Here is a 21,864-nt window from a genome sequence, read left to right on the forward strand (position 1 = left end):
GGAACTTTAAGATATCCGATGCAATTTTGCTGCAAGAGAATTGGGTGTGCCGAGAAAAAAGAATCTGGAACACGTGATAGAACTGGGAGATCGGATTGCAGGAATTGGGCATGTATAGTTTAGAAAAAAGAAGGACCAGGGGTGACAGGAGAACAGCCTTCCAATATTTGAAGAGACCTCCACCGTCTCTTCCCACTCTGATTTTTGTGCCACCTCTCTGCAGGAATCGTCTTTAGAGAAAATCCCCGCCTGGAAAAATAGACAAGATTCATTATTATTTTTGTAATTTCACAACGTCCCCATCCAAACTTTGTGGGATGATTTTAATCATGGGGGGAAAAATCATGTTATGCTGCGGTTGGTTTTTCATGGAAAGTTATTAGTACGCAGGACGTTAGGCGTATATTACAATAAGGATGATAACTATACTTTTTTCCGCACAGCATGGAGCAAACGAGGACTGCATGGATGGGGAGAATCGTACGCCACTACATTGGGCTGGTGAGTCCTAAAAAATGACAGGTAGTCCTCGACTTAGGACCATAATTGAGCCCAAAATATCTGTTGTTAAGGAATAGCAATAGCCCTTAGATTTATATCCCACTTTCCAGCCCGCTCTAAGCGGTTTACAGAGTCAGCCTCTTGCCCCCCCAACAATCTGGGTCCTCATTTGACCCACTTCGGTAGGACGGGAGGCTGAGTCAACCTTGAGCCTGGTGGGATTTGAACTGCCAAATTGCAAGCAGCTGGCAGTCAGCGGAGGTAGCCTGCAGTACTCCATTCCAACCACTGCACACCAAGGAAGGAAGGAAGGAAGGAAGGAAGGAAGGAAGGAAGGAAGGAAGGAAGGAAGGAAGGAAGGAAGGAAGGAAGGAAGGAAATAAACTTATACACTGCTTTACAGTGCTTTTACAGCCCTTTCTAAGCGGCTTACAGGGTCAGCCTATTGCACCCAATAATCTGGATTCTCATTTTACCGACCTCAGAAGGACGGAAGGCTGAGTCAACCTTGAGCCAGTCAGGATCGAACTCCTGACTGTGGCCAGAGTTTGCTTGCAATCCTGCATTCTAACCACTGGGAGGGAGGGAGTGGGGGAAGGAAGGAAGGAAGGAAGGAAGGAAGGAAGGAAGGAAGGAAGGAAGGAAGGAAGGACGGACTAGCAATAGGACTTAGACTTATATACCGCTTCACAGTGCTTTCCAGCCTTTTCTAAGCAGTTTACAGAGTCAGCTTCTTGCCCCCCCCACAATCTGGGTCCTCATTTTATCCACCTCAGAAGGATGGAAGTCTGAGTCAACTTTGAGCTAGTCAGGATTGAACTGCTGGCACTGGGCAGAGTTAGCCTCCAATGCTGCATTTTAACAGGAAGGAAGGGAGGGAGGGAGGGAGGGAACCAAACATTTCCAAACGACTTTAGCTCTCAAGTTCTAGAATTCCCAGTCAATGACATCAGGATCTAATCAGGACCATGGTTTAGTCTTCTGAGCTTTCGGACCCATTCTGGAGCTCATCCTCAGGGAAAGGATGCAAATGACCAGCTGTCTGCAAGGAGGATAAATCCTTCCATTCCCCACCGTCCAGTCAGAGCTGAAGAAGCTCCTTGGTTGAGAAGTGAAATGTCTTCAAAAAGAAAAAACAAGAAACTCCAGTTGCCTCATGAAAAAAAGCCCCTTTGGGACACTCAAGGCCTGGATGACGGAGAATCTCTACAGAGGTTTAGCTATGCAATTTGGGATGGACACCCTTGGAATGGGGTGGGACCAGGAATGGATTCCCAGAGGGAAAAATTGGGGGGAAAGAGGCTGACTCTGTAAACCGCTTAGAGACGGCTGTAAAAGCACTGCGAAGTCATATATAAGTCTAAGGGCTCCTTCCTTCCTTCCTTCCTTCCTTCCTTCCCTCCCTCCCAGTAGTTAGAATGCAGTACTGCTGGCTAATTCTGCCTACAGTCAGGAGTTCGATCCTCACCAGCTCAAGATTGAATCAACCTTTTGCCCTTCCAAGGTGGGTAAAATGAGGACCCAGATTGTTGGGGGCAAGAGGCTGACTCTGTAAACTACTTAGGGAGGGCTGTAAAACGCTATGAAGTGGAATATGTCTAAGTGCTATTTCCTTCCCTCCTTCCTTCCTTCCTTCCTTCCTTCCTTCCTTCCTTCCTTCCTTCCTTCCTTCCTTCCTTCCTTCTTCCTAAAGATTGACTCAGCGTTCCATCCTTCCAAGGTGGGTAAAATGAGGACCCAGATTGTTGGGGGAAAGAGACTGACTCTCTTTCAAACCACTTAGAGAGGGCTGTGAAGCACTGCGAAGTGGGATATAAGTCTACTGTAAGTGCTATTGCTATGAAAGAGAAATCCAATCTAGAACTAAGGAGAAATTTCCTGACTTTAAGAACAATTCATGGAATAGCTCTCCTCCTGAACTTGTGCGTTGCTCCTTCACTGGAGAATTCCCAAAATAGACTGCACAACCCTTGGACTGGGGTGGTCTCCTTCCTTGGACTCCTGCCTTATCCATCCCTGCAGAGGTTGGACTAGAAGACCTCCAGGGTCCCTTCTAGGGTTCTGTGAACTTTTATAACTTTCCTCCATGCAGGAGGCCTCCTCAATTAAACCTTTCTTCCAAGTGCCACAGCTTTTCCCACAACTGAAAATGGAGGAGTGGCTGTTTTTTTAAACAGCCCGTTGATCATCTGCAGTTTTGCACACCTTAGCAGGACTTAAAGCGGGAATAATCAGTTTTCCCAGGCAGCATCTTATAAAGTCGCCAGGAAGTCTCTCCAAACTAGTTGAGCTCCTGGTGGCTTTAGATCCCCCCCTATTAGAAGAGAAGCGGTTTTGTTCTTTATTAGAAAAATGATGTTGAGGCTGCAAAGAATGCAGGAAAGAGCAGCAAAGAAGATTAGGGGGCTGGAGGTTAAAACTTATTTAAGTTGCAGGAATTGAGTATTTCTAGTCTAGTGAAAAGAAGGACCAGGGGAGACAGGATAGCAATCTTCCAATATTTGGGGGGCTGCCCCAGAGAGGAGGGGGTTAAGCTGTTTCCAAGGCCAGACAAGGAAGAACAGATGGAAACTGACCAAGGAGAGATTTAACCCAGAAATGAGGAATTTCCTGACAGGGAGAACAATCCACCCATGGAACAGAAGTTGCCTTCGGAAGTTGTGGAGGCTTCGTCCCTGGAAGCTTTCAAGAAGAGACTGGGATGCCATCTGTCAGAAATGGTGTGGGGACTCCTGCTTGGAGGATGGGGGTTGGACTAGATGACCTACAAGGTCCTTTCCAACTTTGTTAATCTGTTAAAGTAGCAGTTGATCAAGGAGAGAAGCAACCTAGAACTAAGGAGAAATTTCCTGACAGTGAGAACAATTAATCAGAATAAACCGCGGGTGCTCCATCCCTGGAGGTTTTCAAGAAGAGACTGGACAGCCATTTGTCTGCTCTTGTATAGGGTTTCCTACTTGAGCAGGGGGCTGGACTAGAAGACCTCCAAGATCCCTTCCAACTCTGTTATTCTATAAGTGTCTCCTGCTTGAGCGGGGATGGACTAGAAAGCCTCCAAGGTCCATTTCCACTGTGTTATTCTGTTATTCTTTGGGGGTGTTATTATTTCAATTGTTATTTGAGCCCACAGCTTTAGGATTCCCAGGTGGTCTCCCATCCCGTCTAAGCCCTAAATAAATTGGATCCTTCTTTGCTTCCAACACCTTCCAGGCTCTGCTCCCTGCTGAGATTCACAAGGGTTGCAGCCTCTGAGTAACTATCCCCTGAGAAGGCTTGGTTCTCTCATCCATTTCGCAATTGCATTTTAATCAGGGAACAGGATCTAGTCAGTTTCACAACATCGAGTTGTGTGGTTGGGAACTCCGGGGCTACGTTGTTGCCCCACATTTCTGCAAGGGGCCACCCCATTCCTCCAGCTGTGACCCTTCAAGGCAAACGAGGATCTCACCCTGCAAATACATCGATAGTAACCTAGAGCTCTGATTGGTCCATAAAATCTGGTCTAAAAGCCGTGACGGAAATGGGCAGATTCTTAAAAGTAGCATCAGAACAAGCTGGAACAAGCCCTGCTGTGTTTCGAGGGTGTGTGAGGCCTGCACGGATCCATCACCTGTTGAGGGAGGTTGGTCAGCTCTGGGCATCCACCTCTTCTTTAGCAAAGCTAACAGGTGAGGTCCTCAAACTTGGCAACTTTTAAGACTTGTGGACTTCAAGCCCCAGAATTCTCCAGTTAGAAGTCCACAAGTCTTAAAGTTGCCAAGTTTGAAGACCTCTGATAAACCTTTTCAACCTCTTACCTTTTCAAACAGGTAATACCTCTCTCAGACCAATTAGATCGCACAGGTTGGGTCTCCTCCGGATTCCATCTGCCAGCCAATGTCGGCTGGCGACTCCCCGGGGGAGAGCCTTCTCTGTTGCAGCTCCGGCCCTCTGGAACGAGCTCCCCGTGGAGATCCGGACCCTTACTACCCTCCCGGCCTTCCGCAAAGCCACCAAGTCCTGGCTGTTCCAGCAGGCTGGGGGGCGCTGAGAAGCATTTACCTCCACGGAAATTGTGAATGTTGGTTTTGTTTTTAATATGTTGTCTTTGTCTCGTTCCCCCCTTTCCCTTGTCTTTTGTGAGCCGCCCGGAGTCCTCCGGGAGTGGGCGGCATACAAGATAAATAAATAAATAAATAAATAAATAAATAAATAAATAAATAAATAAATAAATAAATAAATAAATAAATAAATAAATAAGCAAGCACCAATGGCTTAGATCTAAAGTTTTCTAGCCATCCCCTTACTGGGATTCGAACCTGTGCTGTTTTTACATTAGGCAGTTGTATTAGCCTCTAAGCCACAAGCTCTCCTCCCTTATCAGTTGAGCCAAGGAAATAATTTGGGCATACCAGGTGCTTTGACATAACACTTACATATACATACATACATACATACCTACCTACCTACCTACCTACCTACCTACCTACCTACCTACCTACCTACCTACCTACCTATATATATACACACACACACCTTAATTTAATATATGGTCTTATCTTAATAAATGGTTTTAATTTAATATTTTATCCTATATTGTATTGTCCACTAGATAGATGATAGATAGACAGATAGAATGATAGATGACAGAAGAGAGTAGATAAGATAGATCATAGCGATAGGAGGTAGATGATTGATAGAAGATTGATTGATAGAAGGTAGATGGTAGAAGATACATGATTGATAGAAGATAGATGACAGAAGATAGTAGATAAGATAGAAGATAGAGCTAGAAGTTAGATAATTGATAGAAGATAGTTTGATAGATAGAAGATAAATGATAGAAGGTAGATGATAGAAGATAGAAGGTAGATGATAGAACGAAAGATAGAAAGAAAGATAAAAAGGTAAACAGACATATTAATCTAAGATAAAATCATAATAAATTCACCATAACACGGAGCCATAGAATTACAATGAGTTCTCCCAGCACAACTACTATAGTTCACAAGAAAAACTCAGAACAGCTCCACAGGTTTTGTGCAAAACTTTTCTGCTAACATATTGTAATTTTAATATCATCATGAGCGGAGCAATTAAATAACCGTCGAATAATTTATCTCCCATGTTTAACTAATTTAATGTATGGGATTGCTGATTAAACGTAAATCAAGTTCAGAATTTGTCCAGGTTTACATTTTCTCACCCTTGCCTCTGTCTCCCCAGAATATGCCAGTAAGCATTTGGGGAAAACCGTTTTGCAACCCTGGGCTAAAAGGGTTTGCTTGTTCAGCAAGCTGTGCCAGCTCAGCCACTGTGGTTCCTGGCTGCAGCTTTAAAAGAAACTGCAATTAAATAAACCATGGATTAGTGCCATGTGGGAAACCATGTGTAGGGTTAAAACTGGCTGCAATACACAAAATATCATTATTAAAAACTGTAAATAAACAGCAGTAAAATACTGTAAATAAATAGGTTAAAATACTGTAAATGCTGCAAGAATTCTCCTTCCAGGCCTGCTGACGGGTGATTAAAGATGCCAGTTATGTAATTTAACATCTGCATTTACTTAAAAACCAAGCATGAAATTATAGCGAGGCAATTAAGAGGATTTAGGATGGAAACTCAAAGCTGCATCTCTCTCTCTCTCTCTCTCTCTCTCTCTCTCTCTCTCTCTCTCTCTCTCTCTCTCTCTCTCTCTCTGTGTGTGTGTGTGTGTGTGTGTGTCTTTATTTAAACTATCTCTGTAGATGCCATAAGCCAAATAAATTAAAATTGTGCTGGGACAGCGAGTTAAGAAGATGGAAAAAGCAGGAGGGAAGGGTTACAAATAGTAGACATGCTAGATGGATAAATTTAATAAATAACGTTCACTAACGCCCATCTCATGTAAAATTCCATGCATGAAGAGAGATGGTTGAAGCCTCTTGAAGCTGGAGGTTGAAATTAAAGAAGGATAATAATTCTCCTTAATTCAGTCCTATGGATCTCACAGAGATTTACTTTTGGGTACGAGTGTTTTTTGTTAAAGATTTAGGCATTCTTCCTTTCCTTTTTAAAAAAATGAAATTTAGGGTTTATAATATTTAGCAGAGATTAATACAATTTGCTCCAATATTTTTTTTAAAATCTTTGGTCCTGAAAATTGCATTTACTATTATGGGCCCATTGTAAAAACCTGAGATTTCCAACGTTTAAACCCCTTTTTAATCCCACCAACAGCTTCATCTGGTTGTGCCTCAAGTGTCCTGCTTCTTTGCGACCAAGAAGCCTTCCTTGATGTCACGGATAAGGTAAGTCCTGTAATTTACTAATTTAGTAGTTTAAGGAGGGGTTTTTTTTTCCTATTGACATTTTTGATTAATGGAAGGTCCTTTTTTATGAGTTTTTTTTTTTTACTACTGTAGTAAATTTTACTTTACTACTGGGAAAATGGAAAAACTCCCATTATGTTGGGGGAGGCTATTTTAGATCATATTGGTAGTTATTTAAAGGGAAACCTGCCCTTTTCAGTTTATCTTTGCTAATTTTACATGTTAGCAAAGCTGAATGGGAGGACCATAACTTGTTCTGAAGTGCCCCATCTTTGCCAAGAAATATTTAAATATATATTTTATATATTTTAGTGAAATTAAAACTGTTGGGTATACACACACACACACACACACACACAGACACACCTTTCAAATTTAATCTGATTTTTTACACACACAAGCAGATTAAATTTTGAAAGCATTTTGGTGCTTTCTAATTTTTCTAATTACACACACACACACACACACACACACTGCTTTCAAATTTAATCTGATTTTTTACACACACACAAGCAGTGCCGTTGTAACTTTTTTTCAGTGCCGTTGTAACTTTGAACGGTCACTAAATGAACTGTTGTAAGTCGAGGACTGCCTAAGAGCCGAGGTGGCATAGTGGTTAGGGTGCAGTACTGCAGGCCACTTCAGCTGACTGCTATCTGCACTTCGGCGATTCAAATCTCACCGGCTCAAGGTTGACTCAGCCTTCCATCCTTCCGAGGTGGGTAAAATGAGGACCCGGATTGTTGTTGGGGGTGATATGCTGGCTCTGTAAACCGCTTAGAGAGGGCTGAAAGCCCTATGAAGCGGTGTATAAGTTTAACTGCTATTACTATTGCTATATCTTATCCATACCCATTTTGATATTTCCTTTTAATTTTCTTTCAGGATATAATGTTCTTTTCTATGGCTTTGCTCACATATTATTGGATGCTTTGATTCTTTGGGATGGAACGGCACCATTTCTAAACCAATATACTAGTATTTTTCGCAGTATAAGACGCTCCGGAGTATAAGACGCACTTTAGCTTTTGGGGAGGAAAACAAAGGGAGTGGGGAATTCTGCCTCTGCCTACCAGCATCCATCGGTATTCATCTGGCTAGCATCCTTGCAGTAAACAGCAAATACCCTGGTCAGCTTCAGGATGTTATAGAAGCCCAATTCAGCATGAGCAGCTGATTGGCGGTTGGATCGGCCTCCCGGAATACTGCCAATCAGCTGTTCCAGGCTGCTGGAATTGCCACAGCCCTTCACCGCCTCTCCGTGTCACGTTTTTGGCCCCTGGACATTGCATTTTAGGCCTGTTCCAGGCTGCGGGGATCATCACAGCGCATCGCTGCCTCTGCGGGTCGCGATTTTTGCCTTCACACGTTGTGTTTTTGGCCTTTGCACACTACGTTTTAGACCCGTTTCAGGCTGCTGGGATTGCCCCAGCACATTGCCGCCGATCAGGGGTGGGATCCGGCTGCTGGTACTGCGGGTTCACTCAGGGACGTGCTGTGAGTGTGCTAAAAAAAAGTACTAAAAATGAGGCTTTGGCAACATTCGGTGTATAAAACAAGATGGCGCTGCCATAAGTGCCGTCCAGAAGACCAATTTGGGGGCATGGCGGACTGAGTTACTACCTACTCTGCCGAACTGGTTCAAACCAGTAGGAACGCATCTCTCCCGCCGATCGTCGCCACCGTGTGGCGTGTTTTTGGCCTCCACGCATCACATTTTCGGCTCCCACATCCCTCATTTTGGGTCGCCTGCACCGTATTTTCGGCTGATCCCTGCCGCTTGGAACTGGCCGAAAATGCGACACATGAAGGCCAAAAACAGGATGTGCAGAGGGCAAAAACGCGATGCGCAGAGGCGATGATTGGCGGTGATGTGCTGTGGCGACCCCGACAGTCTAGAACGGGTCTAAAACGGAGCATGTGGAAAACGGCCGAAGGGTGGGGCCAGCAAGTGGGCGGGGCTTTGGCAACATTCGGTGTATAAGACACACCACAATTTTCACCCACTTTTAAGCGGGGGGGGGGAGTGTGTCTTATACTCCAAAAAGTTCTTTGTTGCGCTAACTATAAAAGCGAACGTGAGCCATTTTTCTTAGGGAGAGCCCTAGTTTTTCAAGGTACTCTAATACAGTGTTTCTCAACCTTGGCAACTTGAAGATGTCCGGACTTCAACTCCCAGAATTCCCCAGCCAGCGAATGCTGGCTGGGGAATTCTGGGAGTTGAAGTCCGGACATCTTCAAGTTGCCAAGGTTGAGAAACACTGCTCTAATAAATTGCTTTTAAGTGATCTTCCAACTGAGATACTTATTGGAAAAAATAAGCTAAGGATGGTTTCCGGAACCGGCTGCTGCTCATCCTTGCTTTGGTCTCGTCCTTTTTTTTTTGCCTTCTTTGAGCCCCAAAATGAATGTTTTGCTTCTCCTTTTGCCTCCAGAATGACCGGACACCCCTGATGATCGCGGCTCAGGGGAACCATACGGCCATCTGCTCTCAGCTGCTCCAGAGGGGCGCCAAGGTCGACCTCCCGGATAAGGATGGCAAGTGAGTCTCTCCTTCGCGGTGCCCGCCCTGCGAGGCAGGCCCCAGAATCCAGCAGCCTGGAATCGGGAGAGGCCAAAAGTTTAGTAGCCTAGAGGAGTGTTCTGACCCAGCTCCCCAAACACAACAAACCCTTTGACATAAACTCAAAGTGAAACTGAGCCAGGGAAGATTCAACCTGGAAATAAGGAGGAATTTCCTGACAGTGAGAAGAATCAACCCATGGAAGAGAAGTTGCCTTCAGAAGTTGTGGGAGCTTCATCCCTGGAGGCTTTCAAGAAGAGACTGGACTGCCATCTGGTGTAGGGTCTCCTGCTTGGAAGTGGGGTTGGACTAGATGACCTACAAGGTCCCTTCCAACTCTGTTAATCTGAATCTATCTAATATGATCAAAGGCCTGGAGACTAAAACTTACGATGAACGGTTGCAGGAACTGGGCCTGGCCAGTCTAGGGAAGAGAAGGACCAGGGGAGACAGGAGAGCATCTTCCAATATTTGAGGGGCTGCCCCAGAGAGGAGGAAAGGGGTCAAGCTATTCTCCAAAGGACCCGAAGGCCAGACAAGGAAGAATGGATGGAAATTGACCAAGGAGAGATTCAACCTGGAAATAAGGGGGAATTTTCTGACAGGGAGAACAATCAACCCATGGAACAGAAGTTGCGTTCAGAAGTTGTGGGAGCTTCATCCCTGGAGGCTTTCAAGAAGAGACTGGACTGCCATTGGTCAGAAATGGTGGAGGGTCTCCTGCTTGGGTGGGGGTTGGACTAGATGACCTCCAAGGTCCCTTCCAACTCTGTTAAATCTGTTACATGGTTTCTACCCATTTTGTCCAGGACGGCTCTCATCCTTGCCTGTGAAAATGGGGGCGTGGAGGCAGCTGACCTTCTCCTGCAGAACGGTGCCAATGTGGCTTTAACGGACAAGACCGACCACGATGCCCTGTATTATGCCACACGGAGCAAGAATCGGATTCTCCGGAGGCAGATCCGGGCTGCCTTGAAGCGATGGAAAAAACGAGGTATGGGGAGAGGCCGGGTGGAGAATTCGCTACGCGCATCGATCGGGCAGCAAAAGTATGTGCCGGAAATACACTGTATTCCCTCTCAAAATATGTGCCAATCTGGAAAACCGAGTGGCACATATTTTTAGAGGAAATAAAGTATATGGTGAGGAAGAATTGGGGCAATCTCCACGCATATTTCCCTTTTTCTATTTCAAGGGGTTCCAATTCCAAACTCAATAAGGCACTCAATGGCTGGCAGGGACTAGTAAGGATTAACAGATTGACAGAGTTGGAAGGGACATTGGAGGTCATCTAGTCCACACACACACCCATCCAAGCAGGAGACCCTACACCATTTCTGACAGAGGGCAGTCCAGTCTCTTCTTGGAAGCCTCCAGGGATGAAGCTCCCACAACTTCTGAAGGAAACTTCTCTTCCATGGGTTGATTGTTCTCCCTGTCAGGAAATTCCTCCTTATTTCCAGGCTGAATCTCTCCTTTTTCAGTTTAGATTGATAGAGTGATAGATAGATAGATGATAGATAGATAGATAGATAGATAGATAGATAGATAGATAGATAGATAGATAGATAGATGATAGAGTGAGCAATAAATTGATACATTGATAGAATCAATCTTTTAATCTATTTCAATCTATCACTCAATCAATCTGTCACTATCAATCTAACTCTACCAATGTCACTCAATCTATCAACGTATCAATTTTATCATTCACTCTGCATGTCTGTCAGTCTGTCTATCTAGCTATCTGTCTCTATCACTCTATCACTATCAATGTCTAATTATCAATATCACTCAATCTATTGATCTATCAATGTATCTATCACTCACTCACTCTCTCAACTAATCTATCATCTATCTATCTATCTATCTATCTATCTATCTATCTATCATCTATCTATCTATCTATCATCTATCTATCTATCATATATCTATCTATCTATCTATCTATCTATCTATCTATCTATCTATCTATCACCCTATCAATTTATCACCCTATCATTCTGTCACTCACTCAATCAATCTATCCCTATCAATCTATCACTCAATCATTCTATCAATCTATCACTCATTCAATCATTCTATCACTATCAATCTATCAATATCACTCAATCTATCACTCAATCAATCAACTATCACTATCAATCAATCACTCTATCACTCTATCACTAGCACCATCAATATCACTCAATCTATCACTGTATCACTCACTCACTCTATCTATCTACCTATCACACAATCAATCGATCACTCAATCTATCTATCACTCTATCAATCATTCACTCTATCACCATCACCATCAATCTATCAATCTATCAATATCACTCAATCTATCTATCTATCTCTATCTATCTATCTATCTATCTATCTATCTATCTATCTATCTATCTATCTATCTATCTATCACACAATCAATCTATCACTCTATCAATCAATCTGACAAACTGGGGATTTTCTATCAGTGGGTGGAGTCCGCTGTCTGTCTGCCCATGCGAAGTTAGCCAAGGCAGCAAAGGGGTCTCCCAGAAACCTGGCACAACCCCGCCCCCCAACAGCTACCCTGCAAAAGAACCTGACATTCTCAACAAATACTTTCCTCCGGTTCATTTTTGGCCCTTCTGTTTCCACAGAACTGGGACTCTTTGATTCGTCAGAAACTGGTTCACAGGTAAGGATGGCCTCACTTTCAATGAAAAGAAACTGAGGGTTGTTTTTTTAGCTCTTTAGTACTAGCAGTGCGTTTTCCTTTTTTTTTTACTTTTACTGCAGTGATTCATTTAACAATGAATTCCAAGCGGCAATAAAAGCCACAAGATGGGGCAAAACTCACTTAACAAATGTCTCACTTAGTGACATAAATTCGGGGCTCAATTGTGATTGTAGGTCATTGAAAGTATAATTGAAATCTCTCCTTGGTCAGTTTCCATCCATTCTTCCTTCTCTGGCCTTCAAAGGTGCTTTTGAGAATATCCTGACCTCCTTCCTCCTCTCTGGGGCAGCCCCTCAAATATGGGAAGATGCTTTCCTGTCTCCCCTGGTCCTTCTCTTCCCTAGACTAGCCAGGCCCAGTTCCTGCAACCGTTCGTCATATGTTTGAGCCTCCAGTCCCCTCATCCTCCTGGTTGCTCTTCTCTGCACCCTTTCTAGAGTCTCAACATCTTTTTTATAGTGTGGGGACCAAAACTGGATGCAGGATTCCCGGTGTGGCCTTATTAAGGCTTTACAGAGTGGTATTAGGACCTCACTTGAGTTAAGGCAAATGGAGGATCACGGTGTGGTTTCTGTCCCTTTTCCCTCAGGTGCCCTCAGAGAGCGGGAAGGACACTGACGTGAGTAGCCTGGCCTTCCAGAGCGAGGCAGGAGACCAGAGTGACGACGAAGAAGAGGCGGAAGAAGGGTCCGAGTTACGGGAGTGGCGGAGCAGATTCCGGGAGGAAAAGATGAAAGTCATCCAGCTGGAACTGCAGCTGGACCAAAAGACCAAAGACTGCCAGCTCTTCTCCAAGGACTGCCAGCTCTTGAAGGAGAAGGTCTGGGACCAAGTACAGGAGATCAGCCAGCTCCTGCCGGATCGGGAGGGACGTAGCCGCGACTGGCGGCTGCTGAGCCGGGATCTCACGGAGGGGGACCACTGCCTGGACCTTCTGGCCCAGCAGGTCCAAGAGATGAAGGAGAGGAAGAAGCAGCAGGAAGCAGAGAAGGAGCTGCCCAAAGCTTCAACGCAAGGGGTGACCAGTCCCCCTAAGCTCCAGCCGGGGACGGCCCGGTGGCCCGGCGAGGAAGAGGCGGAGGAGCTGAAGCGCCTGCAGAGCGAGCTGGAGGCAGCCCTGGAGGGGAAGGCCACGGCAGCCCGGCGGGTGGAGGAGATGGAGGGGCACATGGAGAACATGAGGGCCGTCATCGGGGTCTTTGAAGCCAAGAAGAAGTCGCAGAACGCGGCCCTCAAGGAGATGGAGGCTCGGACTCAGCAGCTGGGTGAAGAGAACCGAAGGCTGCGGGGGCTTCTGGGGAAACATCTGGCCAGCCCCCCCGAGAGCGGCCTTGCCCAGGCGAAGGTGGCCCAGTGCATTAAGGAGATGGAAGAGACCCAGTTCAAGGCCCGGGAGGAGATGGTGGCCATGCTGGCTGAAAATGAAGACCTGAAAAAGGAAGCCGAGGAGGCCGTCCGCAGCAGGTTGCAGTTCCAAGCGGTGCCGTCCGGCGCAGTCAAGAAATGCGTTGCGGCCTGGAAGAAGGTAGTCAGCGGCCTGGAAGGGGCACTGGCTAAGCTGGAAGAGGCCTCTTCTGCCCTCCTGGACAAAGTCCGTCCTCTCCAAGAAGCCATTTTGGAGCCTCCTTCCAAAACCTTGGTCAACGGCAATGGACTTCCTGAAGAAGAGAAGAATGGCCACCAGCCGGCCCGCCCGGAGACCCTGGAGGAGCTGCAGAAAAGTGAGGTAGAAAAGGCCCAGATCCATAATGGTCTTGTGGGGCAGGTGAAGCTCAGGCCGAAACCTGAGGGGGTGGAAAACAAGGCCCGTCCATGCCGGAGAAGCTCCGATCTGGAGAAGGAGGTGTGGGACCTCAAGCAGAGCAACGGCGGCCTGGCCCAGGAGTTGGCCCAGCTGAGCAGGGAAAGGGAGAAGCTCCAGGAAGAGCTCCAGAAGTTACACGGCCCCTCCGAGGGTTCTCCTCGGGTCGAGAAGACCGAGCGTCTGGTGGACGAGTTGAAACAAGCGGTGGAGGTCTTATCCGAGGAGCTCTCGCTGGAGAAAGAGGAATCGGGCAAGCTGCGCCTGAAGCTGCAGGAGCAGAGGAAGGAGGTGGCGTTTGTGAGGAACAACTTCCTCAAGAAGGTGAGCCAAGAGGCCGGCGGCATCGTTGGCGACAACCTGGACAGCTGCATCTTGAAGGAGCTCCACTGGAAGCTGGACAACGTGGTGAAGAAGCAGAACGAGGCCTTGCAGCTGGTCTCCGAGATGGAGGAGGAGAACCGTGCCTTGGAGGCCGACCGCAACCTCCCGTTTGACCCCAGGAGCCCCGACGATGGCAAAACCGGCCAAGACATCTTCTTGGAGGCCTCCGAGGTCATCGGAGAAAACTGGAAGGTCCGAGAACAGATGGTAGAACTGGAGAAAGGCTTGCAGGAGATGAAGAAGCTGCTGGTGGCATCTCAGGTGACCCAAGGAGGCCTCAAAGCGGCCAGCCTGATGCAGCTCCTGGACCGAGTCCTGGCCCAGATGGCCGACCTGCGCCGCGAGGAGGAGAAAGTCCTCGGCAAGTACGAGAAGATCTGCAGCATGCTGTCCACCAGGGCTCAGGTCCTGGGGGAGGAGCTGGCGGCTCTCCGGGAGAAATACGAGGAAGCCAATGGAGCATCTGCCCGTCACAAGGACGCCCTGGACCGCGAGCTGCGGAAGACTCAAGAGCTCATGGCCGAAGCTCTGGAGCACGAGGAGGAAGTGGAAGAGCTGAGAGGGAAGTCCCAGAAGTTGGAGAGCACGGTGGACAAGCTGAACAAGAAGGTGGACGATATCGCCAAGATGTGCCAGGAGAGAGACGGCAAGGTAAGATCCAAACTGTCTCTGTGTGGGGGGAGGTGACTTTTAACAGAATCATAGAGAGTTGGAAGGGACCTTGGAGGTCTTTTAGTCCAGCCCCCTGCTCAAGCAGGAGACCCTATGACAAGTGGCTGTTTCAGGTCTCTTAAACTCACGCACAAGACGATATGTGGAAGTTAACAGAGTTGGAAGGGACCTCGGAGGTCTTCTAGTCCAACCCCCTGCTCAAGCAGGAGACCCTAGACCCTTTCAGATAAGTGGCTGCCCAATCTTTTCTTAAAAACCACCAGTGATGAAGCACCAGTGGTGGGTTTCAAAAATTTTTGGAACCTACTCTGTGGGTGTGGCCTCCTTTGTGGGAGTGGCTTGCTGGCCATGTGACTGGGTGGGAGTGGCTTGCCAGCCATGTGACCAAGTGGGAGTGGCTCAGTGGTGGGTTTCAAAAATGTTTGGAACCTCTTCTGTAGGTGTGGCCTGCTTTCCAGGTCCCTCGGTGGAACCTCTTCTAACCAGTTTGGTAGATTTGACGAACCGGTTCTACCGAATAGGTGTGAACTGGTAGGAACCCACCTCTGTGAAGCACCCACAACTACTGGTGGCAAGCTGTTCCACTGGTTAATTGTCTTCACTGACAGGAAGTTTGCCCTTAATTGTCAGTGTTTGCTGCAGAAAAATCAAATCCAGAAAGCACACACAGATAACCGATTCAGCAGAATTCATTAACTTCTCTATATACATAATAACCCAGGAGTAAATTGTACAATACCAATAGCGGATTCTTCCAATGTGGTGGAGAGTGACAGGCAAAAAACACCGGCAGAGGAGAGAAGCACTTTCAGTTCAGCTGTCTAGTTTCAGTTTCAATTCTCAGCAGACTCAATCAGCTGGGGCAGCCCCTGAAGAGCATTTGGAGACTTCAGCTTGTCCAGAATGCAGCCGCGCGAGCGATTGTGGGTGCACCTCGCTACACCCACGTTACACCTATCCTCCGCGAGCTGCACTGGCTGCCCATTGGTCTCCGGATACGCTTCAAGGTGCTAGTCGTCACTTATAAAGCCCTTCATGGTATCAGGCCTGGGTACTTGAGAGACCGCCTGCTGCCTATTACCTCCCGAAGACCTATCAGATCCCACAGACTAGGCCTCCTCCGAATTCCATCTGCCGGCCAATGCCGATTGGCTACCACCCGGACGAGGGCCTTCTCTGTGGCTGCTCCGGCCCTCTGGAACGAGCTCCCCGTGGAGATTCGGACCCTCACCACCCTTCAGGCCTTCCGCAAAGCCCTTAAAACCTGGCTGTTCCGACAGGCCTGGGGTTGACGAGTTTCCGTCCCCGCTCGAACTGTGTGGTTGTTGATTGTTTTTAAATTCTTTTGTAGTTGCTTGTTTGTGGTTTTCCCCCTTGTTTGTATTCCCTACCTGATTTGTGAGCCGCCCTGAGTCCCTCCGGGAATAGGGCATCATATAAATGCAATAAATTCAATTCAATTCAATTCAATTCTCTTGCACAGACTCAGAGCTACATAGCTAAGCCACGCCCAGGCTCTGAGCCTTCTGGCGTGGCTCTCAGTCACCAATTAGTTCCCATTGGCTGATCCAGTGGCCATGCCTATCCATTGGCTGATCTTGTTACCGTGTCCTCTTCCAGCCAGTCCCCAATGGCTGACCTGTGGCTACGTCCTATTCCAGTTCATGAATATTCTGACGCAGGTTGCTTCTCTCCTTGATTGGTTTCCATCCATTGTTTCTTGTCCTGCATGCAGGGGAGGGATTTCCGCCAGGAAAAAAAAAGTCAGTTTTTATGGAAAGTTGTCAAACTGGCTGACGTTCCTATACGAGTAAACTTTTTGAGTGAACAATTAGAAGTCTTCTTTTAGAACTACAAGCACAACTGGGACGAGAATTTCTGTTGTTAAGCCAGGCGGTTGTTAAGTGAATCGCATCTAATTTTTTTCCTGTGCTTGTTAGGTGAATTATTGCAATTGCTAAAGGAACCAGGTAGTTATTAAGTGAAGTGTCCAAGTTTCCAAGTTTAATAAAATTTGTATGCCGCCCACTCCCATCGGGACTCTGGGCGGCTCACAGCAAGACAAAGAAGCCATTAAAATTTAAGAATAAAAAATACAATATTAAAATTCCACATCATCCATTCCACCTAAGCGGGGCTGGATATCAATCAACAGCCCCAGGCCTGCCGTGAAGGTCGCAAATGGGGATCACAGAACCCCAGAATGCTAAAACCATCACGAATAGATGCCATAGGACAAGAGTCTGAAATTTTGATCATGTGATCATGAGAAAACTGCAATGGTCATAAGTGTGAGGACCGGTCATAAGTGTGAGGACCAGTCATAAATCACATTACAGCCATTCATTTAGTAACCGTTCAAAGTTACAACGGACTTCTGACCGTTCTTCATGCTTACGACCTTGGTGGCATTCCCATTGTCGCCGGATCAAAATTGGGGCTCGCGGCAACTGGCATGTAATTATGACGGTTGAAGTGTCCTGGGGTCGTGCAATTCCCTTTTGCTGGATTCGTTTAGCAACCAGGTTCCTCACTTAATGACTGCAGCAATTCACTTAACGCCCGTGGCAAGAAAGATTGCAAAATGGGGGAAGACTCACATCATGACTGAAAACTCGCTTAACAGCAGAAAGGTTGGGCTCCCTTGAGGTCATAAGTCGGGGACTACCCATACCATCTGTCCGGTCTCCCCTCAGATCAAGAAGTTGCTGAAGGAAACGGAGAAGCTCTCGAGCGAAATCTTGAACCTACGGAGCGAACGCACACGGCTGATCCTGCAGAACGAGGTGAGTCGCGCAGGACTTGGGGTTGTGTATGTGAGACGGTGGTGAAATTCAATTTTTTTTTTACTACCGGTCCTGTGGGCGTGGCTCGGTGGGCGTGGCTCGGTGGGCGTGGCAGGGGAAGGAGACCGCAAAGTCTCCATTCCTGCCCTGCTCTTGGTTTATTTCAGGTTGCGCAAAAGAACCACCAAGAGATCGTGTCTATATACAGGACTCACCTGCTTAATGCTGCTCAGGTAAGACAGGTGGGAGCTTCCAGAAACTTTCTCTCTTTCCCCTCCCTCTTTTCTCTCTCTTTCTTTTCTCTCTCCCTCTTTCCTTCTCTCCTGCTCTTCTCTCTCTCCCCTTTTCTCCCCCTTTCTCTTTCTCCCTCCCTTTTGCTTTCTCCCTCTCTCCTTTTCTCTCTTCCTATCTCCTTCTCTCTTTCACTCTCCCCCCTCTCTTCTTCTCTCTCTCTCCCCTTTCTCTCTCTCCCTCTCTCTCTCTGTCTGTCTTTTCTCTTTCTCACTCCTCTCTCTCTCTCTCTCTTTTCTCTTTCTCTCCCCCCTCTCTCTTTCTGTCTGTCTTTTCTCTTTCTCTCCCTCTCTCTCTCTGTCTGTCTTTTCTCTTTCTCTCCCCTCTCTCAAGGTGGCCAACCTTTTCTCCCCCCCCTCTCTCTTTCCCTCTCGCTCCTTCTCCCGTTTTTCCTCCTCTCTCTTTCTCTCCTCTTCCTATCTATCCCCCCCTCTCTCCCCCTTTCCCTCTCTCTTTCCCCCCTTTCTCTATAGAATAAAATAGAATGAATAGAGAATAGAATATAAAATAGAATAAACAGAGAATAGAATAGAGAATAGAATGGAATGGAATAGCATAGAATAGCACTTAGACTTATAACCCGCTTCACAGTCCTTTTACAGCCCCCTCTAAGCCGTTTACAGAGTCTGCCTATTTGCCCCCAACAATCTGGGTCCTCATTTTACCCACCTCGGAAGGAGGGAAGGATGAGGCGGCCCTTAGGAGGGAGGGAGGGAGGGAGGGAGGGAGGGAGGGAGGGAGGAAGGAAGGAAGGAATAGCACTTAGACTTATATCCCGCTTCACAGTGCTTTCTCACCCTCTCTAAGCGGTTTACAGTCAGCCTATTTGCCCCCAACAATCTGGGTCCTCATTTTACCCACCACGGAAGGACAAGGCAACCTTGAGCCAATCAGGTTCGAACCGCTGGCAGTGGGCAGTGAGTTAACCTGCAATACTGCATCCTCACCACTGCACCACCACGGCTCCCAATTATGGTTGCAAGTCAAGGACCACCACGATTAGATTTGTTTCTGGCAAAGGAATTCAACAGTGGGGGTTTGCTTTGATGGGAAATCCCTTTGCAGGCTAGAGATGCACAAGTTACATATTTTCTTTTTTGGGGGGTGGGATATTTTTCTCCAATGCAGGGCTACATGGATGAAGAGGTCCACGCCATGCTGTTGCGGATCCTGAGGACCGACTGAAGTCCAGAAAACCCTGTGTAAGAACCTTATTTTCAGATCTATTCTTAAAAGGTCCACCTCGGATCGCCATTATTCAGGATTTCATTGGATCCCTAAATCTCGTGATAAATGAGATGTCAGTCACTTCCACCTGTTTTTTTAAGGGTCTCCCACACTTCTTGTTTTTTCTCAAGTGGCAGGCAGTTCCAGGGCAGTGGTGGGTTCCGGATCCCGTCGCAACCGATACGCTGCACGCCAATACGCATGCGTGCACAAGCCACCGCCCTGCGACACCCACCAGCTTGGGGGAGGTCGAGCATGCGCTGCACACTTGCACAATTGGCTGATTGCGTTATAAACTGCTATGGAAGCCGGGCGGGCCAAACGAGCCACTGTACCGGTACGGTGGCTGCTAGTCCCGGCTTCTACTGGTACGGTCCTATTGGGCCGTACCGCCCGGAACCCACCACTGTTCCAGGGAGAGCTTCACAATCTCAGTCAGAGAACCGTTTAAGAACTGACTGGCTGGAAATGTCACCAGACACCTGGTTCATACTATCATACGTGGTGGAGGTGTCGAAAAAGGGAAAAAAAATACTGGGCAAAAATACATACGTGGCTGGAAAAAATGACAAAACAACATAGGGACTTGAAAAGAGGGAAAATTTTGTTGGGCACTTTACCAGACAAGTATAACAAAGGGAATGTAGATCTGGTTTTGTAGGTTTTGACTGCAGCGAGAATCGTATTTGCACCGCAGTGGAAAAGTGAAGAGATTCCAAGAGATGAAAATGTGATTTTAAAAAAATGCTAGGATGTGCAGAAATGGACAGGCTAACACAATTAAGAAAAAAAAGGGACTGAATATGTATGATTCATTTATGTCAATTAGCCAGTGGGACACTTGTCCCAAAGGTGTTTTTTTCAGGAGGCAACACCTGGACTTTCTTGTTATTCTTTGAAGACATTTCGCTTCTCCTCCAAGGAGCTTCTTCAGAGGGACACTTGCCTTCAGAAGTTGTGGGAGTCTCCTGCTTGAGCAGGGGGTTGGACTAGAAGACCTCAAGGTCCCTTCCAACTCTGTTATTCAGTTGCTAAGTGACAATGGCCATGTGTAACTTTGAAACTTTGAACCACTCTAAGCAACTGGTTGTAAGTTGTGGGATACCAGCACAACCATCCTCAGAGTTTACAAATAGTCCCAAGGAAACTAAGTGTCAGGGTAATGACCAGCTGCTATAAGGCTGTAAACCAAGATGGTAACATGAGGATGAGTCAGCAGGGTTACTGCCACTTTAAGAAGCTGTATATATAAGGGAGGCCATGTGAGGACGTCTCTCTCTCTCTCTCCTTGTGTATCTATCTTCATTGTAGTTCTCCGTGTAGAGTTGAAGTTTGCTTGCTTGCTTAGTATTTGCCTGACACGTGTAAATATGTATATATAGGTCTTATATATAAACCATTGCTTAAAATACAAACCTCTGTGTATTTTGCTCCTGGGTTGTCTCAAAATAATAGCCACGCTGTGCACACTCAGCGTCTCAATGGTAGGAACAATTCAACGATATTTGAAAAGCGGACTTTCCCAGAGAAATCAAGGTGGCCTCCAAACGCGTTTGGGAATCGGAGGGAATTGCGATCCCTTTTTTTTCCCCATTCCAGGTTTAATTTCACAGCCCCAACCGTTCACGGCGCTAAAACCATTTCCCCACCCTCTTTTCCCTTGCAGGGCGAGAAACCAGCTGCCAGTTCTCCCAGGAGCCGGCTCCGATTTCGGGTATCGCCCGTTGCGCAAAACCACGCAGGAAGGGTACAACTTTGCACACAAGACCGTCTGCCTTTTTGCCAGTCGCTGGAATCATGAATGCGAAATCCATTTTGCACGGTGTCTGAATGTCCGACTCGCTCTTTAGACCGGGGGTCGGCAACCGTAAACACTCAACCGGAAGCCCCGCGTTAAATTCTGAAGCCGACTGGAAGTCCGGTTCCCCCACCATAGAGTCTCCTCCTAGCACTGCGTCCCTTTTTCCTCTACCTGTCCTAACTGAAAGCTCTATCAATTGTGGAGACGACTGGCGACAGGGAGCCGCAGCAGAGGCATGAAAGAGCCACATGCAGCTCCAGAGCCGCAAGTGGCTGATCCCTGCTTTGGATGGAGACCTGGGGAGGGGAGGGGAGGAAAAGGGGGGAAAAAGGACTAGTCTTCTCTGCCGTGAGGTTTTGGGGTGCAAGCCATTCTTGCGAGGGAATCGGGAAACACTTGCTCTTCATTGGAGGGGTGCCGGCAGTAACCACAACACAGAGCTGGAGACATCAACTATTTCAATTTCCCGTAATGATTAAAATTTGGAAATTATCCTGTACTTAACGCCAGTAATTTGGCACTGAGATTGAGAGGATGCTGTTGCAATGCATGCGACTAAAAGCATGTTCCAGAAGCAGGGCCGGATTTTCCTATCGGCTAACTAGGCTTCAGCCTAGGGCCTCAAGATCAAAAGGGGCCTACATTCAAATTGTTAGCAAAATTAAAATTACACTATTCTAAAAACAGTGAACACTAAAACACTGAACCGAAAATAAGGAGAAATTCTATGCATATGACTAATAAACAAACATAAAAATGTATTGGTTAAGATCGTTCCAGCCCCGCGGCAGTTGGAGAGCCCACCCACGTTCCCGGCACCGGCAGTCGGGTGAGA

The 21,864-nt window shown here is 47.0% G+C and overlaps 1 protein-coding gene across 1 annotated transcript in view; it reads left to right on the forward strand.

Moving 5' to 3' along the window:
* ANKRD35 (ankyrin repeat domain 35) overlaps positions 1 to 21,317 on the forward strand; it is a 44,798-nt gene extending 23,481 nt beyond the window's left edge. Inside the window, exons 5-14 of the mRNA XM_087705362.1 lie at positions 444 to 501; positions 6,703 to 6,773; positions 9,230 to 9,336; positions 10,167 to 10,351; positions 11,988 to 12,025; positions 12,657 to 14,903; positions 17,621 to 17,710; positions 17,878 to 17,943; positions 19,130 to 19,203; positions 20,895 to 21,317. Coding sequence (XP_087561488.1) covers positions 444 to 501; positions 6,703 to 6,773; positions 9,230 to 9,336; positions 10,167 to 10,351; positions 11,988 to 12,025; positions 12,657 to 14,903; positions 17,621 to 17,710; positions 17,878 to 17,943; positions 19,130 to 19,186 — 2,919 coding nt within the window. The 3' untranslated portion in view covers positions 19,187 to 19,203; positions 20,895 to 21,317. The remainder of the gene's footprint in view (positions 1 to 443; positions 502 to 6,702; positions 6,774 to 9,229; positions 9,337 to 10,166; positions 10,352 to 11,987; positions 12,026 to 12,656; positions 14,904 to 17,620; positions 17,711 to 17,877; positions 17,944 to 19,129; positions 19,204 to 20,894) is intronic.
* The last annotated feature ends 547 nt before the right edge of the window (positions 21,318 to 21,864 follow it).

Source organism: Thamnophis sirtalis, unplaced genomic scaffold, assembly GCF_051295495.1.
Source record: "Thamnophis sirtalis isolate CommonGarterSnake01/CBP01778 unplaced genomic scaffold, rThaSir2_p1.2 scaffold_2, whole genome shotgun sequence".
Taxonomy (NCBI): domain Eukaryota; kingdom Metazoa; phylum Chordata; class Lepidosauria; order Squamata; family Natricidae; genus Thamnophis; species Thamnophis sirtalis.